This window comes from Manis pentadactyla, chromosome 4 (assembly GCF_030020395.1).
Source record: "Manis pentadactyla isolate mManPen7 chromosome 4, mManPen7.hap1, whole genome shotgun sequence".
NCBI lineage: Eukaryota > Metazoa > Chordata > Mammalia > Pholidota > Manidae > Manis > Manis pentadactyla.
This window is the reverse complement of record NC_080022.1, coordinates 184,918,022-184,936,958: the sequence shown is the minus strand read 5'-3', so window position 1 is coordinate 184,936,958 and position 18,937 is coordinate 184,918,022. Positions and strand designations below refer to the sequence as shown.

At 48.7% G+C, this 18,937-nt stretch overlaps 2 protein-coding genes across 3 annotated transcripts; both read right to left on the bottom strand.

Moving 5' to 3' along the window:
• Positions 1 to 59: 59 nt before the first annotated feature.
• On the bottom strand, positions 60 to 4,393 carry CDK3 (cyclin dependent kinase 3). 2 transcript variants are annotated; one of them, XM_036900317.2, is made up of 8 exons: positions 4,264 to 4,393; positions 3,400 to 3,529; positions 2,978 to 3,055; positions 2,776 to 2,896; positions 2,532 to 2,702; positions 2,341 to 2,442; positions 1,865 to 2,068; positions 60 to 722 (listed from the first exon to the last, which is right to left on the bottom strand). In XM_036900317.2, the coding sequence occupies exons 2-8, from the start codon at positions 3,513 to 3,515 to the stop codon at positions 597 to 599; spliced, it is 918 nt and encodes a 305-aa protein (XP_036756212.2). In that variant the 5' UTR covers positions 3,516 to 3,529; positions 4,264 to 4,393; the 3' UTR covers positions 60 to 596. The 2 variants fall into 2 exon arrangements, with proteins under 2 accessions (XP_036756212.2, XP_036756209.2); XM_036900314.2 differs by lacking the exon at positions 4,264 to 4,393 and adding an exon at positions 3,794 to 4,079.
• On the bottom strand, positions 4,260 to 18,902 carry TEN1 (TEN1 subunit of CST complex). Its single transcript, XM_036900334.2, has 4 exons — positions 18,699 to 18,902; positions 11,465 to 11,590; positions 10,420 to 10,577; positions 4,260 to 4,703 (listed from the first exon to the last, which is right to left on the bottom strand). Exons 2-4 carry the CDS (start codon positions 11,551 to 11,553, stop codon positions 4,582 to 4,584), a joined length of 369 nt encoding a protein of 122 aa, XP_036756229.1. The 5' UTR covers positions 11,554 to 11,590; positions 18,699 to 18,902; the 3' UTR covers positions 4,260 to 4,581.
• Positions 18,903 to 18,937: the final 35 nt, after the last annotated feature.

Here is an 18,937-nt window from a genome sequence, read left to right as displayed (position 1 = left end):
CCTTTGTCAGCAAGCCCCTAGTGTCCCCTGTGGCACTGGGCAGAAAAATACTGAAAAACTCAGGAATGCATCACTTTTATTTTTTGTTCTTAAAGCCAGAGGCAAACGAACTTAAGCATATCCTAGGTGATAGACAACTACAAGAAACGGCCACACTCACCCTGACCTCCCCTGGGATCAGGAAAATGTCCTCTCTCCCCCTCACCTTCTTCCTGTTTAACTTGGGACTCAACTGGAATGCAACTCTTCCTCAAAACATTTAAATCCAAAACGACCAGCAGGGGGCATCCTTTCCCTCAGGGCTCTACCTTGCTGGCAGTCACAGCTCTCCATGGCACCTGCTGTTCCAGGGCCAGGGGACCCAGTCCCTAACAGAGCCCCAGGTGCACAGAGCTTCTGCGGGCCCGTCTTGAAGCGGCACCGTCAAACCCAACAGACAACACAGAACTCGCTGACCTGCTGGCATGTCTAACCCAAACTCAGCCCTCTTGATGGCTGATGCCAAACTCCTTAGAGCTTTGCTCTCTCCCCAGATACGTAATCTGGGTGAGGAAGCAACTGGAGAGAGGCTTTAAGGCGGTGGGCCTCCCATGCTCTCAGCGGCAGAAACGCTCCAGCACATACTGGTTGGGGGCTGGGGAGGTCTGGGTGGACAAGAAATACGGATGGGCAAGCGCAGTCTTGGCTGAGATCCTCCGGCTGGGGTCGTACTGAAGGAGTTGCTGTGGAGGAAGAAGGAGAGAGATTGGGCCTGGGTGTGGTGTGGCCAGGGTGGGGAGAGGAATACCCTCCCAGGTCCCAGCTGGGAGGCCCCAAGCCTCCAAGCAGCTGCCTTCAAACCCAGAACTGCACGAAGCCACTACCTCCCTGCTCAAGAGCCACTTCTGGACACTCCCAGAGTCTGGGGACAAAGGATCAGTTCTAGTCCAGCCCTGTCAAGTCCTCCCAACCCTGCCCTGGTCTCCTTTTGGCTACTGAGGCTGAGGCAGTCTCTCCCCTTCCTTACTGAGGTTTCCAGGCCCCACAGCCTACTTCTAGTTGAGACAGACTTCTCTCTGTGTATCAAGAAGTAGGGGCCGGTCCTGCCTAGGGAGCACAGTTGAGAATGGGGCAGGAATCCAGCATGTTCCTAAACCTGGCCAGGCTGTGGAAGGACAGCCGGCCTCCGAGTAGCCACGGTGGAGTGCTAAGAGCCTTGGCTGGAGGTCTGTGCCATCCTGCTGGCACTGGGTAGGTAGGCACAGCTTGAACATGAAAATACTACTGTGTCTTCCTCTTCCTCAACACCAGGCTAGAGAGACAATGTAGCTCTAGGTCTTTGTGGGTATGAATGGACGGCTCTGCCTGAGGCCTGGTCAGTTTGGCCTGGGCCAGCCCATGGAGTGAGGATGGTGCAACAGGACAGGTGAGTAAGGACTGTGGCAGGGGCCCAGGCAGCAGGGGACAGCTTTGTGTGAAGAGTAACCACTGTGGAAGGCCCTGTGGGGAGTAAGTAGGAGGTGTGGTCCCTGCCTGGGAAGCTTACAGGTTAGGTGGGGTAATAATGTCCACAAGGGAAAATTACCAAAAACACAAGGCAACTAAGAAAAAGGGCAGTGTCCCAGCATAAAAGAAAGCTAACTAGAAGAAAGAAGTTTTAAGAGGGAAGGTGAACACTGGACTTATGGGAAAGGCCTCCAGATCAATCAATACTCACAGGGACAGGGTCAAGCCATATGCAAAGGGGTCAGAAAAGACACCAGCTTGGACTCAGAAGAGCCAGGATTACATAAGAGGCTGGCTGACAAAGGGGGCACCTCTGGTGGGAGCAGCAGCTGGAGCTGGGAGGCCTTTCGTGCCTTCCCCTGACACTAGCTGTACCTACCATGAGCAGGTCCTTGCCCTCCGGGTCCAGGTTGGGCACAATCTCCTCCAGCCCCTTCCTGGTCCACTTGGGGAAGCTGCCCTTATAGTCAGGCAGCTGGGTGACTCCTGGCCATGTAGCTTCACTGGGTGTCCCCAGGGTCCGAAAGATACGAAAAAGCTGGTCAATCTCGGAATCACCAGGAAACAGGGCTCTACAGGTCACCTAGAATGGGGAAGAGAAGGTGTGGGGTCTCCTCCCTTGTTACGCAGAATCCAGTATTAGAGCAGCAGCCAGACAAGGGAAGTGTGCTCCAGATATCCTTCCCAGGGCTGTGCTAAGAATCCCAGCCTTTTCTGGAATAAGGCTCACTTCCTCAGTCTTTTAGCCAGTTCCAAACACCTGCTGATCCATCTCTGATAGGATCAGAGTCCCAGCCCGCCCCAGTGGAACCCTGCCGGGGGCATCCCTGGGGCCATGTTTGTCTCTCTCCCTACCATCTCTGCAAAGATGCAACCAATGCTCCAGACATCCACAGCTGTCGAATAGAACTTGCTGCCCAAGAGGATCTCAGGGGCACGATACCAGAGTGTCACCACCTGTGCGGGCAGGAAAACAGCCTTCAGGTGGCTGACTGCACGGGTGACCTCCCTTTGGCTGAACTTCAGTCTCCTTTGTCCCGCAGTACCTGATGCGTATAGGTACGTAGGGGCACCCCAAAGGCTCGAGCCAGTCCAAAGTCAGCCAGCTTGATAGCACCCAGCTCATTGATAAGCAGATTCTGGGGCTTCAGGTCTCTGTGGATGACCCGATGGGAGTGGCAGAAATTCACCCCCTGCAGCAGCTGGAAGAGGTAGCTCTGAAATGGCAAGCGTGAGGCGGAGTCAGCTGAGCGGGTGTGAGCTGATCTTCCCCCTTCTTTCCCTTGGTACCTTGACTAAATGCGGGGGGAGCTCAGGGGCTGGAGTGGAGTCCATGTACTTCTTCAGGTCCTGGTTGAGGAACTCGAATACCAGGTAAAGCTTCTTCTCGCTGTGCATCACATCCAGCAGCCTGGCCAGGGACACCAGTTAGGACGCAGTTCCCAGCTGGACTCCGACAGGCCCAGCTTCCCCACCTCCCTCCCTACCTCACCTGACGATGTTGGGGTGCTTAAGCTCTTTGAGCAGGGAGATCTCCCTGATGGCAGTGCTTGGGACCCCCTCAGTCTCCCTGCAGAAAAGGAGGGCACAGCAGTGGAGGCAGGGTGCCAAGAAGGGTGCTTCTGCCCTGGGGTGTCACCTCTGTGTCCCTCCCATCCCCCAGCGATGGGAGCTGTGCCCCTTGCACATACTTAACACCACCTAGGACCCCGGACCCCAGGACAAGTTTGTTCGGGCAAAGCCTAGTGAGGAGGAGTAGGGCTGTACTCTGTGGCCACCCTGTTTAACTGGGCAGCACTGGGAGAAGGATGTAAAACCTGGAGATGAGGGCTGGACAGGGGAGTTCCCGGACAGGGGAGCTCCCAGGCAGTGGGCCACCCCTGGGCGGTGTCTCGGGGCCATGCCAGAACTCACAAATCCAGCCTAATCTTCTTGAGGGCCACAAGCTGCCCTGTCTCCTTGTTCTTAGCCTTATACACCACCCCATAGGTGCCCTCTCCGATCTTCTCCAACTTCTGGAACACATCCATATCCGCAGAGCTCCCTAGGAAACAGACGGTGTCCGGGCATTTGCCCCCACACCCAGCATCCCTGCTGCCTCTCCAGCCTCCATGGAACACTCTGCCCAGCCCCCGCCCAGGCTTCCCCTCTCCCAAGGCCTGCGGTCCACAGGGCTCACCCTGCCCTGCTCGCCAGGCCGCCCAGACCGCAGTTCCCGCCCCCGGCCCTGCCCAGCCCTGGGAACCTGGCTTGGAGTGTGGTCCCTGCCTGGGAAGCTCACAGGTTAGGTGGGGTAATAAATACAGACCAGGGGCCCAGTCAGGAAAGTGCCCAGCTACGGAGCGCAGGAGAGCCCAAACTTCTCGAGCCAGAGCCCCTGCCTCTACCCCGCCAGGCCAGGGCTCTGAGGGTAGAAGGCTGCCCAGAAAGGCTGCCTGGGGGTCCAGGGTCAGCTTGAGGTATAGGTCGGGGGTCAGGAAGGGTTTCTGAAGCCACAGTCCTGTCCTAGGCCACACAGGCAGCACGAGGGTCTGGGCCCGGCCTCTTTGCGGACACTGGGCCTCCTCTGAGGGCAAAACCTCGGCAGGAGTGGCTCCCCAGCGTCCTGGGCCCCCCACCCCGGCCCAGGTGCCCCCAGCACCCTCCCCTCAGGCCCACAGCCCCGAATTCACCAGAAGCCCTGCGCTCCTACAGCCTCACGGCCAGGCAGGCTGCGCTCCACGGCTCCCCCTGCTGGCCCCTGCCAGCGCTGCACCACGTGCGCACACAAGGTCTCACCCGCTGGGGCCTTTATTCACCGGGACCTTCTGGAACCCTCCATGGCCCCCACACGAGGCACAGTTCCCAGGACCCCACAGCTCAGCCTCCTGGGGCGTCCTCGCCTGGGAATGTCAGGCTTTGGCGCCTGCTCTCTGGGCTCTTATTTCTGGAACAATCGCAAATTAACAACTCCTCCCCCCTTCTCTCTGGCTCCAGATAAAGGCTGTCACTGGGGGGAAGCTCCTGAGTCCTCTCAGTAGCAGCTCTGGCGTCTATGGGGGGGCTTGGCCCCGGGCGCAGATTCAGCAGAGGGGCGTTGCCGGGAGTTGCCGTTTCCTACTGGCTGCTGTGCCTCTCCTGCTGGTACACCCTCTGCCCCTGGATGGCTTGTTCCAGCAAGGGCAGATTCATCCCTTCCACACAGGTCAGCACCCGGGCCTTCACCAGGGAACCTCCATCTGAAAGACACAAATACCAGGGCGTCCCTGGTATGTCAGCAACGCACTGTCCAGGTGCATCCCGGCCACTCCCCCTCGGCTCGCCTTGTCCTGAGCCTTAACCAGGCGGGCTTGACAGGGTGCACCAAGGACAGCCTGGGGGCTGGGGGCAGTTTCCTACCTGGGCCTAGGAACTGTGGGCCCACCAGGAGCTACAGGCCCACGTCTGATCTTAGGGGAACCCTGAAGATTCCACTTCTCAGGGGAGGAAGGGCCAAGATGTACCCTCCACTTCCCTCCTTTGCCATCTTAATTCCTGCCATCACCTTAGTTCTCCATGTATACCAAGGGAGGGTCCCCATGGCATTCTGGGGCCCACTGGCACTGGAAATTGGGGGTAAAGAGAACCCCATGTTTAGTAAACTCACGGGGGGAGTTTGGCCTCATAGGGGCAAGTCATCCCACCATGGATGAGGGGCTGAGGGGAGGGCAATGGAGGGAGGCGTCTAGCAGATGCTGAGGAAAGGTTAGTCAATGTTCAGGTGACATCGAACAGAAAAAACTTCTGGGGTTTGCCCTAATGTTTTTTTTTTACTCATATTCTCTGCTCCGTGGGCACATCAATGGATAACATTCAATGTTCTAGGACATTACCCTGTGTTCTTTTGATGCCATAGAGTCTCCCTGGTTAGGATACAGTCCACCCTAGCCTTCCTTCTGGTCCAGGCCACTTTATTGATTTCACACAGCCTGGGGACAGAATTCAGAGCGTTGAACTGTCTAGATTTCAGCCTTCAACACAGGAAGACGGACTTATTTGGAACATGAGGTTGCCCGTGTGTCACCAGCGTCTACTGGCCCGTCTGCATAGCCTAGAGTAGAGTGGGCATGTGACAATATCTGGATCTGCTGTTGATCAAGCAGATCGTTGATTCTCATCACTTCAGGAAAAGCTGGGTGATCCATACTGATCAATCACAGCAGATATTTGTCTTAACTTCACTTGGCACTGAGAGGCCTACACCTTTTCTTGTGACACATGTAGCCCAATAAAGTTTTCACAGAGCACCTGCATGTGTTCAGGACAAAATGGGGAAAGCAAGGGCACAATTAGAGAAATCTAATCTGCAGAGTTAAAAATACCAAAATAGGATCCTAGGATGGGATTAAAGATGGCGGCGTGAGAGGAGAGACGGAGGCTTCCTCCTAAAACTGGATACAATTAGAAAATTTAGTTGGCGCAGCTAATCCTGAGAGAGCAACAGGAGAGAGGGCGGCGCCAGACTGCACACCCCTGGAGAAAAGAGCAGACCTCAGCGACCGGGGTAACGTACGGGCCGCGGCTCCCGGGACCCGAGCCCCCCCACAACCCCAGCTCCCCGGCGGGGGGGAGAGACGCGGGGCGGGGGGGGGGGGAGCGGAAGGCCTGGGACTGCTGAGTACCTGGCTCCGGAGAGCTGCGCGGGGAGCACAAACCTATATTTCAAAATAGGATCCTGACAAATGTTCCCACACTTTCTATGTGATGATTCTCTTACTTATTTGACTTAATTTCACAGAACCTTCCTTACATTATGCCTATCAGCCCTTTCCTCCCCTCGGTCTGGGGAAACCCTCCCTTCTAGATTTTTATAGTGAAACATGTTGTTTCTCCCTGTGCATGAAAAAAAGTTATTAGAAACATGATTATCATAAGGGACAAATCGGCAAATTCTGGTTATCTGTAGAAGGCCTGTGTAAATGGAATGAAGAGAACAGTGTTAGCAGAAGTGCTGCAGGGAAAAGAGAAAGGAGTTTATGCAAATAGCTAGAGGGCAGAGTCATTGAGGGGAATTTCTCCTTGTAAAGGTAAGAGCAGAGCGGGAGGGACCGGGTTACAGGAGCAGCCAGAAAGCAGGTGTGCGTAGGAGGCAAGGAACTGGTGACCTGGGGAACAGACTTACTTTAGGAAGCTGAGGAGGGAAGGAGGATCATAGCTAGGTAGGGATACAGAGCAGAGGATGATATTATCACCGTTATCATCATACAGAAGAGGCTTGAGGGATTTATATGCCAAGAGGGAAGATCCAGTGGTAACAAGCTAAGGATTCAGCGGGGACAGCAAAGTCCCAGGGCGGGGGCAGGTCTGGATCACAGCGCTGGGGCTGAACTTTCAGGCAGGAGGGTCTATCTGCCTCCCAGACTGAAGGGAGCTACTGACAGTTGTGGACACTATAATTTTGGGAGTCAAAGTGCTGCTGTGATCTCAGTGTTACCTGGGACACAGGAAGTGAGGTGACTTTCTGTAAGGGACAGGGGGAGGTGATGAAGCAGGAGGCCTGTGTGTAACAGCTGTGGTGGGTGTGCGCCAGGGAGCTGGCTGGGTTGGCTGGGAGGCATGGAAGGGCTTCTCGGCAGGGTGGACACCCCGTTGAGATAAGGGACCTTGAAATCCCTGTGCTGGGAATCCAGGAGCTTTGGGAGTTTTCTCCATCAACACTGTGGAGGCTGGGTTTCATCAGGCAGGAGTGGTGGAAGGCAAAGGGTTGACGCTTCTGCCAGGAAAGCAGTTGGAATGAGTGTGAGGTCCGGGTGCAGAGAGGGGAGTGACGGAGGGAGAAAACCGAGGAGTCCAAAGTCGAGGCTGATGGGGCCGAGGGGGCAAAGGGCAGAGACGGGTGCGGGCTTGCCTCGGCTGCAGGCAGCAGAGACAGGGCAGCCTGGGAGCGGCCCAGGTGTGGCCGGCAGAAGCGGGGTGGGTGTGCAGGGGGCAGAACTGGTTGGCCACAGAGGACAAGGAAAAAGGTGGCGGTGACAACCGGAAGAGCCAGCCAGGTTCTGGCAGCACCTCTGGGTTCTGGGGTACATGCAGCTTGGGAGGGTGGGGGTGGGACCCTGTCCTGGGAAAAAGCCAGGATGTGGACAAGTCCCAGATTAGGCAGTAGCGTCCCAGGGAGGCCTGAAGGTGGACACGCAAAGACTGCCGAGGACATCACAGGAGGGCTTGTTGGGGCAGGAAGTTGGGGCCAGATGGAAGGACAGCAAGGGATTTGTAGGACGGATGGCAGAGCTGGGGAAAGGCTGCGCCCAGCACCTCAGTGCCTGCATGGGAAGCCCCTCGGGCCCTTCGATGATGCCCCAAGAAGTGTCACAGCCAGCAGGCTCCCCCATTTTGTTGGGCACTTCTTCCCCTTTTTGGTCTCCTCAGCTAGCTGTGTGTGTACACATTTCAGAAATGATGACTTCAGGCGGCCTCTTGTCTGTCCTCAGCATTGCCAACCTTGCCATGGGGCAGGATCTGTGTCTGGCTGAACTTTGTGTCCCCACAGGACTCAGGACCTGGCAGGGCCAGAGGGGGAGGTCTGAGGCAGCCACGCCGTGCCCAGGCCGGAGGTCATGGCCACCTCTTCACTCAGCTGCCCTCTGCCCCTCCCTCCTCTTCACTGCCTTTCTTCCCTTATGTCAGTTGAGACTGATGAATATGTATTACTTAGAAATTAGAAACTTAGGGGGAAAAAAAGAAAAGAAGAGAGAAAGAAAAAAACAGATTGTGATGGAAATAATCAGAAGCAGTAAATGAGCCAGAGACTAGGAAAAAGGCTGCTTAATCTGAAACTGATTATTCAGGTTCGATTCAGAGCAGTATTGTCCGTACCTTTCCCACACGTCACAGCAGAGGCACACGATAGATTGTTCTGCTTTTCTGCTTTTCGTAATGTTTGTATTGATCAGGCAGACCCAGGCCTGCTTCCAGTTGAGCTTTCATCTGCTGATTTAAGCAGCCACTGGTAATGATTGTTGCCCAGATTTATTATTTGCCAGGGCTGTTTAATCATTTCTATTAATTTTGTTGGGTGTGATTGTGGTAATGTTAGAGATACAAACTGAGGTATTTATGTGTAAATGAAATGATGTCAGATTTTCTCTAAAATACAACAGCAAAATAAATAAATGTGGGCTGTGGCGTCACAGAGCAGTGGAATGTAGACTACTGCTGAATCTGGGTGACAGGTACATGCATGTTTGATTTGAAAACATTAAATTAAAAAAGTTATATGGGTTGAATTTATACTTTAAGGTTTTTCCTATTTTTCTTCCAACAAAAAATTCTAAATGTCCACTCCAGATCCTGCCTTCGTCCTGTTCTGCTGCCCCACCTAAGTTTCAGTCTGTCTCTGTATTTGCAATGGGGCCCTTGAGTTCCAGGCCCTGGGCAGTGGGTTCTCCAGAGCCTCCAGGACTCACTGCAGGGTCCGAGAATTCAAAGAAAGCTGCGTGACCTGGGCTGTAGCCAAAGTAGAAATCATTTATGCAAAAGCCCTTTGTACCTATTTCCACCCAGTTGTCTGATATCTCAAATCAAATATGAGGCCAGAAACTCTGTGAGCTCAAAGGCTTAAGCCTAAATAAAGATTAACTTTTATTAAAGCAAATATAGTTAAAGTAAGTTTACTTTTACTATAAAAGTTTACTATTTAATTACTTTTTTTCCCTAGTGTATTTCACCCCCAGTTAAAGTTCACTGTGGCTTTTAAAAAGTAAGTTGGTAGTATAAGGCAAGAAACATAAATGTTCGTGTCCTTTAAGGTAGCAATTCTACTTTTATGGAACTATCCTAAAGGAATAATCAGAAAACAAAGATTAGCACATGAGAATAACAACTATGGCATTTTAAATACATGTTGAGATAAACAGATCTTTTTAAGCTATTTTTCCCTCTCTATAAAAGCAGCACATTTTCATTGTAAAATACTAATAAAACTACAAAGAATCCCATAATCCTACCATCCAGAAACAACTACTACTAACATTTTGGTGAATAACCTTTCAAACTTCTATGTATATAAAAAGTGTATATTAAACAAAAAATGGGATCATATGATACCTGTCATTTTGTAAACTGCTTTTTCTTAGTAAGATATTGTATCTTATAATGTCAGCTGATATACAATTACAGCGCCATTTTTAATTGCTGCGTAATATTCTACTGACAGACTATACCATCATTTCTTTAACCAGGAAGTGTACAGAACACTGATAAGAACAAAAAATGGAAACAATATAAATGTCCAAGTGTCATGTAAACTAAGCTACACATTTAATCTATGAAATATTATATAGCTATAAAACAACATATCTATAAAATTTCAAAGGCATGGGGAAATATTTATGATATAATGTTAAGCCAAAATAACCAGACACAACATTACATAGTATGACATAAACTGTGAAAAGGAAAATGGCACAGGGACAGCCAGAGAGGGAAGCAAAGAGTTCAAGTGCCTAGATTTTAAAGAGCAATCTTCAACTCTTGAGGCTAGAGAGATTCTCCCAGGTTGCCCTTATTCCTTCCCTTGTGTTCTATTTTTCTTACCCTGACTTCCTGGCCTGTTATTCCAGCTCCACCCTCTCTGAGCCTTGGTTTTCTCATCTTTGAAATAGGAATAAGACTCAGAATAAGGGCCGGTGGGCAGATTCAACAAGATTAAAGCCGACCCCCTTATACCAGGCCTGGTGTATTATAGGCCTTCAGAAATAAGTTATTTCTCTCCCATTTCTCACTCTCCTGTGGCAGGGCCACTCTGTGCCCAATCACATCTGTTTCCCACGAGTCCCTGAACTCGTGGGCTGATTTGGAAGGAATACCCCTAGTGAGGGACTCCTGTTGGCTCAGCAGCCAGGTCCAATCCTGAGTCACCCAAATGACCACCCCACTCAGGACCCCGAGTGAAAAGGGGCAGGTAAGGCCACGGCTTACCCTTCTGGTGCTCGAGCTCCCCAAGGACAGTGTACAGGGAGCCCACCTGGGCTTGGAACGGCTCCACCAACTTGGTACAGATGAGGATCTGGTGCTGGTCAGATCCATGCTGAGCCATCAGAGTCACTCGGGACTGGATCATGTCGTAGAGGCACAACCTGGAGGTCAAGGAAAACTGCGGTGGCTCCTACTGAGGTGTACTGGTCATAGTTAACCATAGAAACTAGGAAGTAATCAGCATTTGTTGTCATTTTAAGCCACTGAATTTTGGGGTGATTTGTTACATAGCAATATGTGACTAACACAATATATATATGCACACATTGTGTGTACACACACACACACCCGCAAACACACACCCACACACACACATGAAAAAGGGTGCAAAGAATCACCAAAAGGTTAGCAGTGATTGGTCAGACAGTGGGATTACAGATGATCTTTGCTTGCTTTCCTTATACCTTTATGAATCGTATAAAATTTTTTACAATGAGAACATACTCATCTTTTTTTGACATCACCCTCTCCTAGTGTTCCTTTTACATTTCTGATAACTTCTTTTATCATCTTTTTCTAAAATTAAGGTATCATTTATATACAAGTTTATGAAGGTGTCACATGAGCAACACCGTGGTTTCAACATTCACCTGTATTATCAATTCCCCCCGACCCCCACCCCCACCCCCACCCCATTGCAGTCACTGTCCGTCAGGGTAATAAGATGCTATAGAGTCACTACTTGTCTTCTCCATGCTGTAACGCCTTCCCTGTGACCCACCTATATTGTGAGTGCTGATTATAATGCCCCTGAATCCCCTTCTCCCTCCCTCCCTCCCTCCTTACCCGCCCTCCCCAACTCCTTCCCACTAGTCCCTTCTTAAGAGTCTGGGAGTCTGCTGCTGTTTTGAGAACATATTTATTTTTTAGAATTTTAAAAATAATTAGACAAAATTATAATGAAACTACGCCAATTGGGGTTTTTTTGTACGTGAGGGTGGGAGCATTTAAATATCCTCCTACCATGTGAAAAAACCACCATTCTCACCTGCCGAATGTTCTCAGCGTGCCCCCATCAGGTACTTGGCCAGCCCCGACCTCCCAGGGGAAATAATAGACCCCAGGTTTGGGCAGCATCAGTCACCAAATAGCTGAGATGGAGTTCTGAAGATTCCTGACAAACCAAGCAGACCACGAGACTGAGATTAGCAGACTGAGACCAGAACATCTGAAAGGCTAGTTCCCGTGAGTGGTGGTTTAGAATTTCCTTTTAAAATGTTTTTGATAGGTCATGCATTCACATGTATTTTTTAAAAAACAACAAAAAAAGCTCTATGCGGAGAGGTATTATTCCCACTCCAATCCCTATGCCAACTGCTCCCTCCCCAATCTCCTGAAGCAGAGGTCTGCAAAAGGGCAAATATGATCTCTGTCACAGCTCCTCAACTCTGCCATTTTAGTATCCTCTGGGCTGTGACAGTTTCCTAGACTTACCTTGTTTTTTGATGACCTTGAAAGTTTTGAGGTGTACCAGTCAGTCATTTTGTCGAATGACCTTAGATTTGGGTTTGTCTGATATTTTTCTCACAGTTGAACAGTGGTTATGGGTTGTATTAATAATTTTTTAAAGAGAAAGAGAAGACTGCTTAAATTCTACAATAACAATGCAATGAGAGGAACCACGCACAGAAAGTGTTAGCAAAGTGTGGATTCAGGAATAACCAATCATTCAGTGATAAAGGAATCCTGAAGGTGACAGCCTTCAATTATTTCTTCATAAGGAAAGGAAGTGGAGATGTGAACAAAGAAAGTGGTGATTAATCTCAGTATTGATCCTTGAGAAACCAAATGACACAGCTTTAATCTGGAATTTAATGCAACCTGGAATCTTGCATAACTGGGTTCAGTATCCTCTACCTAGGAGGTCACTGGGCAGTGTTGTGGGTCACTATTCAGTGGCCATTTCAAGACAGCATGTCCAGAGTGGATTTGGCTGGAGCAGTGCAGGAGCATCTGACCAAGGCTCAGTCCTCTTCCCCTAAATGCAAATATTCTGCATCACTGCAACCAGGGAGCAGGGCCATTTCTGTCACCAGACATGAGACAGCCCCCTAATCATCTTTGGCATGAGAGAGAAACAAAAACCAAAATAAAGCCTCCAAAACAAAAAATGGACAAAAGAAGAAAAAAAAATAGTAGTGGTTCCTGTTTGGGGTAATGGGGACAATCTCATCCACTCTAGCAAAAAAGCTGAAATCTTTTTTAAAGTAAATTTTCTACTCTGAAGTACCACATATATTATAAGCTAAGTGGTATGTAACTCTGTTACTTATCTATTTTTATTTTTTCAATTATCATGTAGTAGAATTGACTCTCATTCAGTAGAATAGAATTTAGGGGGCATATGCTTTTGTCTACTGTAGCCTCATTAATTTTTTTCTCAAATAAAAGTTGCTATGTGTTTATTAAGACATTGCAGCTAACTTAAATTAGCACAGCTGGCTCAATAAATCATTACCTAGATATTGTTACACATTTTATCAAGACAGGATGCTCTTGTGATTCAACTGGATTTCAAAATATCCCTTTAGAAGTCTGAGTAAATGGTGCAGTCTGTACTTCAGGGCCTTGACCTTTTCAATCTCCCAGGCAAAATAGCCACTTCTGGGAGAAAAATTATGGTATGAACAAGAGAAATATTCTTTTTTTAATGACTGGGAAGTTTGAAAACACTGTACAGGAGGGATAGGGTTAAATAATCTGACTGCTTCTTTCATTTTTTCTGAAGCAATTGCCAAGATTTCTGTAGTAGGGTTGTCAGTCAGAGAAGTAACATCTGCAATCAAGTTGATTAAAGCTTTTTTTAAAATAAACTTAGAGTTTGTTTCTTGGAGACAGGAATCTTGATGGTATATGTTTGTGACTCCTCAATTAGAATGATCACCAGTTTATTATGAAAAGATGTAGCTCAGGAACAGCCAGATGGAAGAGATGCACAGGGCAGGGCGTGCGGGAAGGGACAAGAGGCTTGGCGTGCTCTCCGCGCATGCCACTCTGGCAACACCTCCGCCTGCTCACCATCGCCTTCATTTGATAACTGCTGTTGTTTTCTTTGTCCATGCAGGTGGGTCCTCGGGAGGGAGAGGAAATAGGCACAACGGATGATGTTTTTATCAGAACTGAGTCCTATGGCTCTGATGCCACCTCCCATGTCCTCTCCATCCCTGAAAGCACCCCTGTCTCCCATCTGCTCAAGCCCAGAATCATTCTCAGTTTTTCTCTCATGTCTCATCCAAGCCACCACACATTTCTGTTCAATTCTACCTCAAAATCCACATTGAATAGACATGCGTCCCTTCACCTCCATGCTCAGCACCCAGTCCACACCTTCCTCAACTTTGTAACTGGTGCCTTTCTTTCCACCCTTTCTTTCTGTAGTGTCCTGTCTTCGTAACAACCACGCTGACATTTTAAAATAGAAAATAGGCTATAGGGAGTATTTTTTTTACCAACACCTCAAGTCTGAATCTAATAAAGCCTCTAGAGCTAACTGACAGCTTACAGAAAATACAGAAGCAGAGGAACATGTTAAAGACACCACAGAGATGGTAAAATCCAGACTGTGGGAAAACTTGAAATGAAAAATGACCTAGCGTTTTCAACAAATAAACTGAAGACAAACACCATGTGCAGTGGAAACCTATACATTAAAAGCGGCTTGCGATTCATGTCATCTGCAACATGTGGAGTTTGTTTAGCCCCTGATTTGAACAAACCAATTGTAGGCAATCTTTTATGAAACAATCGGGGTGATTTGAATATTGATTGGATCTGTGATGATGACAAGGGATTTTTGTTATTTCTGAGTGTAATAATGGTATTGTGACTATGTTAAAGATAGTTTAAGATACATACTGAAAGTATTTATATATGATATGATATGGGATTTGCTTAAAATGAATGCAGTGGGGGAGTGGGTGGAGGTACAGTCAGTAAACCTGGGTATATGGGGTTCATTGCATTGTTCATTCTACCTTTGTACATTTGAAAATTTCCACAATAAAATGCTCAAAAATGTAAATCAGATCACATAGCCCATTGAACACCTGTTACAGGCTTCCTGTCATAGCTATTACAAGGCAAAATGTTTATGGTGGCCCACAATGCCACGTGGGCTGTGCACCTGGCCTACGTTTCTGCCATCACCCTTTCTCTAACTCACCCTCACCTTCAGGACGTGCACACTTGCTTTTTCTCAGACTTTGCAGTCCTCCCCCAACCTTCACCCCCTGGTTCTCTCTCATTCAGGGCCAGTTCATCTACCTCCAACCCAGTGAGGCCTTCCCCATATACAAACTCTAAAATAGAATTCTCTACCCCCCAACCCCCGGTCATTCTGTCCCCTCACCTTGATTTATTTTCTTCATTGTAGTTTACTAAGTAATACAATTTCAAAGAGTGTGATTTGTTCGCTTATCCAATGTCTATGTCTCCCACTAGATTATTGGCTCTATGCAGGTAGGGATTCTGCATTATTTTTTAGGATATCCCTGTCCCTGACACAGTGTCCAGGACATTATTGAACATTTACTGAATGGGTGAATGTATTCAAGAAGAGAGTGAAAACCAAAAGCATCTACCCCACACTCAGCCTCAACACAGCGAACCCAAATCACATCTTACTGCCTAGATTAACACGACTTTGTCATCCTGTGTCTTCAGTTGTGTTTGTTGTTTTCTGTCCAGCTCTGGCAAATGAGGACAGCCTGTGGGTAAAATTGTAACATTTCCAGAATATCTCACCTGGCTTTAGTACATCTGCATATCAATAGTTCAGGTGGAAAGGTAAGTATGGCTTTACAGCGCTTGCATCATTCCTCAGGGGTGGAGGGTTGTTCATCCCCATATCAATGGGTAATTACCTGGGCAAGGAGGGCTTATCTGTACCCCAGAGGAGAGAGGAGGGCTGGTTTTGCTGCTGCTGAAGCAGGAAAGAGAGAGGGCCCTGGACTTCAGTTTGTAAGAAATAAACAGATTTTAAACTTTATTTTTCCCTTTGATTTAGGTTTTTAGAGGTATTTTGCCCCAGGATTTCCTTTCCCCAGACTTACATCTGGTGCAGTCGATAGGATTCCTCTGAACCTGAAATCTGTCATAATGGGTGTGACCTTTGGGAGGGCCACCCCTAGAAATGGTGGGGAGAAGTGGTGCTCTCGCCAAGGGATGTGTGTCTACACTCGTGTGGTTGTGGAAGCACCACCACCGCTGCTGGCCGTGTTGACCACAGCCCGTGGATTGAGCCTTAGGCTACTGCTTCTGCCACTGCTGCTGTTTCTGCTGCCTGCTGGAGCCTGATCACAACTATAGTAAGGAGCAAAGGTCCAGGTCACCTTGATAGAGAACCAACTGGCTGCTGTGTACCACGCCTTGCTGGCTACAAAGCCCATCACTGGAACAGCTCCAACCAAGGTTAATAACCACCTATCCCATTGCGGGGTGGGTGAGAGACTGGACCCAAAGGCCACGGAGTGGCATGGCACAGACACCTACTGTATATCATGTGACTGGTTATTTGCCTTTGGCATCCCCAAGGAATGATGAAGCAGACACATTGGCCCAGGTGCACTGCCTAGAAGGAAAGCCTGCCTCTGATGTGGCTCAATGGCTACATCAGTGTTTGTTGCACAAAGGGCAAAAGACAATGTGGACTGTAGCCCATCGGCAGGCTTGCCATTGATCTTTGAATAAGTCAGCCAAACCCAGAGGAGTTCCCTGCACGTTGTGCAGATCAGCAAACCACCAAGAAGGGCCTACAGCATCTCTTGCAGCCTACAGCCGGCCACAGGTGATTAAGAGCAATCAAAGCAAATCAAAGCACCCACTTTATTGAACATGCATTGCAAGGATGGGTGCAGAAATTAGGAATAAAATGGATGTGGCCCTGGACATTTCAACACATGGACCGGCGATGGCTGGCTCTTCTGGCACCTTGGGGAAAAGGCCTGGAAGCTGGCCTCCTGTGTATTCCTGGAATAACAGCAAAGTGGCCCCACAATCACAGTTATTTGCTTCTACAGTCCTTGTGTCTTGGATGAGCCCCCCAGCTGCAGCTGCTGCGTGACGACTGGAATGGACAAGCTTTGGACTTAATCTGCATGGGACTTTGAATCTAGCTGAATCCTCTGACTTGAGAATTACCATGATTGTGTTGTTGTTGTCAAGAAAAAAATGCTTAATGAGAGGCTTGACTTTGTCTAATGTTTGGTAAAAGGTTTGTGGGCAATCTAGTATGGTTGTTAAGAATGAGTAAACAAATGTAGAAACATATTTTGTGCTTAGTCAGAGATTGTGCTGTAAAGTACATTTACTTAATCTGCATAGGCTGAATCCTCTGGCTTGAGGATTATCAAGATTTTAGTGCCATAGCTTTTGTATGTTATTAGATTGGTCGGAAGAGGGGGAACAAGTAAATTGTAAGGTGAGATTTCTGGAGGGGTGGCCTGTGGGTAAAATTGTAACATTTCCAGAATATCTCACCTGGCTTTAGTACATCTGCCTATCAATAGGAGTTCAGATGGAAAGAAGTTTGGCTTTAGGGCATTTGCATCATTCCTCAGGGGTGGAGAGAAGTTCATCTCCATATCAATGGATAATTACCTGGACAAGAAGGGCTTATCCTTACCTGAGAGAAGAGAGAAGGGCCTGTTTTGCTGCTGCTGAAGCAGGAGAGAGCCCCGGACTGCAGTTTGCAAGAAATAAATGGGTTTTAAACTTTATTTCTCCCTTTGACTGATTGCGGTTTTTAGAGGTATTTTGCCCCAGGATTTCCTTTCCCCAGATTTACACAGCCCGTCTGCAATTAAAACCGGGATTATTTAAATCCCCTTGCCTTGCTGTTTCCACCAATTTTTTAAATTGTTTTACAAGGGGTTCTTATCCAGTCACAGCCAATACCCTAAATTGAAAGACCCACCTTAAATCAAACTTCCAATTCTCAATAAATCCTGACCGTACCTTCTCCTGAGACACTACCAATGCTTTTCCAATAGGGTTCTCCCTTATCTGAGTAATCAGTCATGTTTTGTCTGATCAGCAGGTTGTGTTTGTGGTATTTGTAGAGCCAGCTTTTGATAAGAGCAAACTAAACATTTTAACTCCTGGGGACTTGGGTCTTGGCCGGGGAAATTGGAGCCTGAGGCAAAAGGAAAAAATCAGTAATAATGATCTTGTATCTGAAATTTAGGTATTTTATTCATCCTGGATTTTCTTGCACTAATTTTTATTTTTTTTAATATTCCATTAAAATACTATTAATCTTGATCCTATTTTTGGCGTTCCCTTAAGTTGTAATCACGATGCATGCTTCGCTCATCTTACCCTATTCTCAGTACTGTTACTAAAAACTCATGCAATAAGGAGCAATATAGCTTTAAAAAACAGAGGGTTAGTATGTTGTTTAAAGTTACCGAGGTAAATTAGGGGGAGGGAAAGAAGGGAATGGTGTAGCGTGCTCTATCGTCATTATCTTGACATGAAGTCAAAATGTAACACGAACAAATCAAGAAATACCATGTACTTATCAATTTTTTAGCAACAAAACCAAAAACACAACTATTTAAAAGCGGCTGCCTCTCAGGATGGGGAACTTTGCTTTTCATTACAAATCCTCCCATACCGTTTCTTAAACGTGTGCGTTTACGACACCGATGACTATGACAACTGTGAAAACGTATCTGGATTCCAAGACCTCCCAGCTAAAAGCGGCTGCCTCTCAGGATGGGGAACTTTGCTTTTCATTACAAATCCTCCCATACCGTTTCTTAAACGTGTGCGTTTACGACACCGATGACTATGACAACTGTGAAAACGTATCTGGATTCCAAGACCTCCCAGCGCACCGCCAGATCTCCACGCCCACCCCGTAAACAGGGAGGGGCGCCGCGACCCCACACCCAGTTCCCCGCAGCCCACGCCGACTACAAAGATGCCACATTCTTTAACAAAAGATAGCCAGAGCCTCTCCCCAGTGCGACTTTTGTCTCGTCCATTTTTTCCTCCCATCTGGAAGGACTTTAGGAACTCCTACAACCTCCTTGTCAACTCCGCAAAGCCCAGGGACCCACCAAGCCAAGGCCGGAAAATCGCCACCCAACCGCCCGTCATTTCCGGGGAGGCCTGTGCGCGCGGACCGGAAGCGGTCCGTCGGGCGAGTCCCAAGCCGCAGGCGCAGTCCTCCTCCCCTCCTCCTCTTTGTCCCGCCCCCTCCCAAGCCCCTCACCCACCGGTCAGGGCGGAGCTGCGGCCTAGGGTCCCTGCCTTCCGCTCTGCGTGACCACGTAACGAAGGAGGGACGGGTCACCGAGAGCGCGTAGCGTTCCTCCCAGGAGAATTTCCTGATCTTTCCGGGTCGGCTCCGGGGGCTGCTCTGGGGCTCCTTCGGACGACAGCAGAGGAGTCACCCGCCCCGCGGCCGGTCGCGGTCACGGCGCCCACGCCGGCGCCGCCTCAGCCTCCGCCTCGG

Excerpts from the sequence above, each read along its gene's own strand:
- CDK3 (XM_036900317.2), bottom strand. The coding sequence starts at position 3,515 with ATGGATGTGTTCCAGAAGTTGGAGAAGATCGGAGAGGGCACCTATGGG. Across the intron at positions 2,897-2,977 it reads AAGCACCCCAACATCGTCAG|GCTGCTGGATGTGATGCACA; the intron begins GTGAGGTAGGGA and ends GTCCCTGGCCAG. Across the intron at positions 2,443-2,531 it reads TACGTACCTATACGCATCAG|GTGGTGACACTCTGGTATCG; the intron begins GTACTGCGGGAC and ends CTGCCCGCACAG.
- TEN1 (XM_036900334.2), bottom strand. The coding sequence starts at position 11,553 with ATGCTGCCCAAACCTGGGGTCTATTATTTCCCCTGGGAGGTCGGGGCT. Across the intron at positions 10,578-11,464 it reads ACGCTGAGAACATTCGGCAG|GTTGTGCCTCTACGACATGA; the intron begins GTGAGAATGGTG and ends CTTGACCTCCAG. Across the intron at positions 4,704-10,419 it reads GGAGCTCGAGCACCAGAAGG|ATGGAGGTTCCCTGGTGAAG; the intron begins GTAAGCCGTGGC and ends TGTGTCTTTCAG.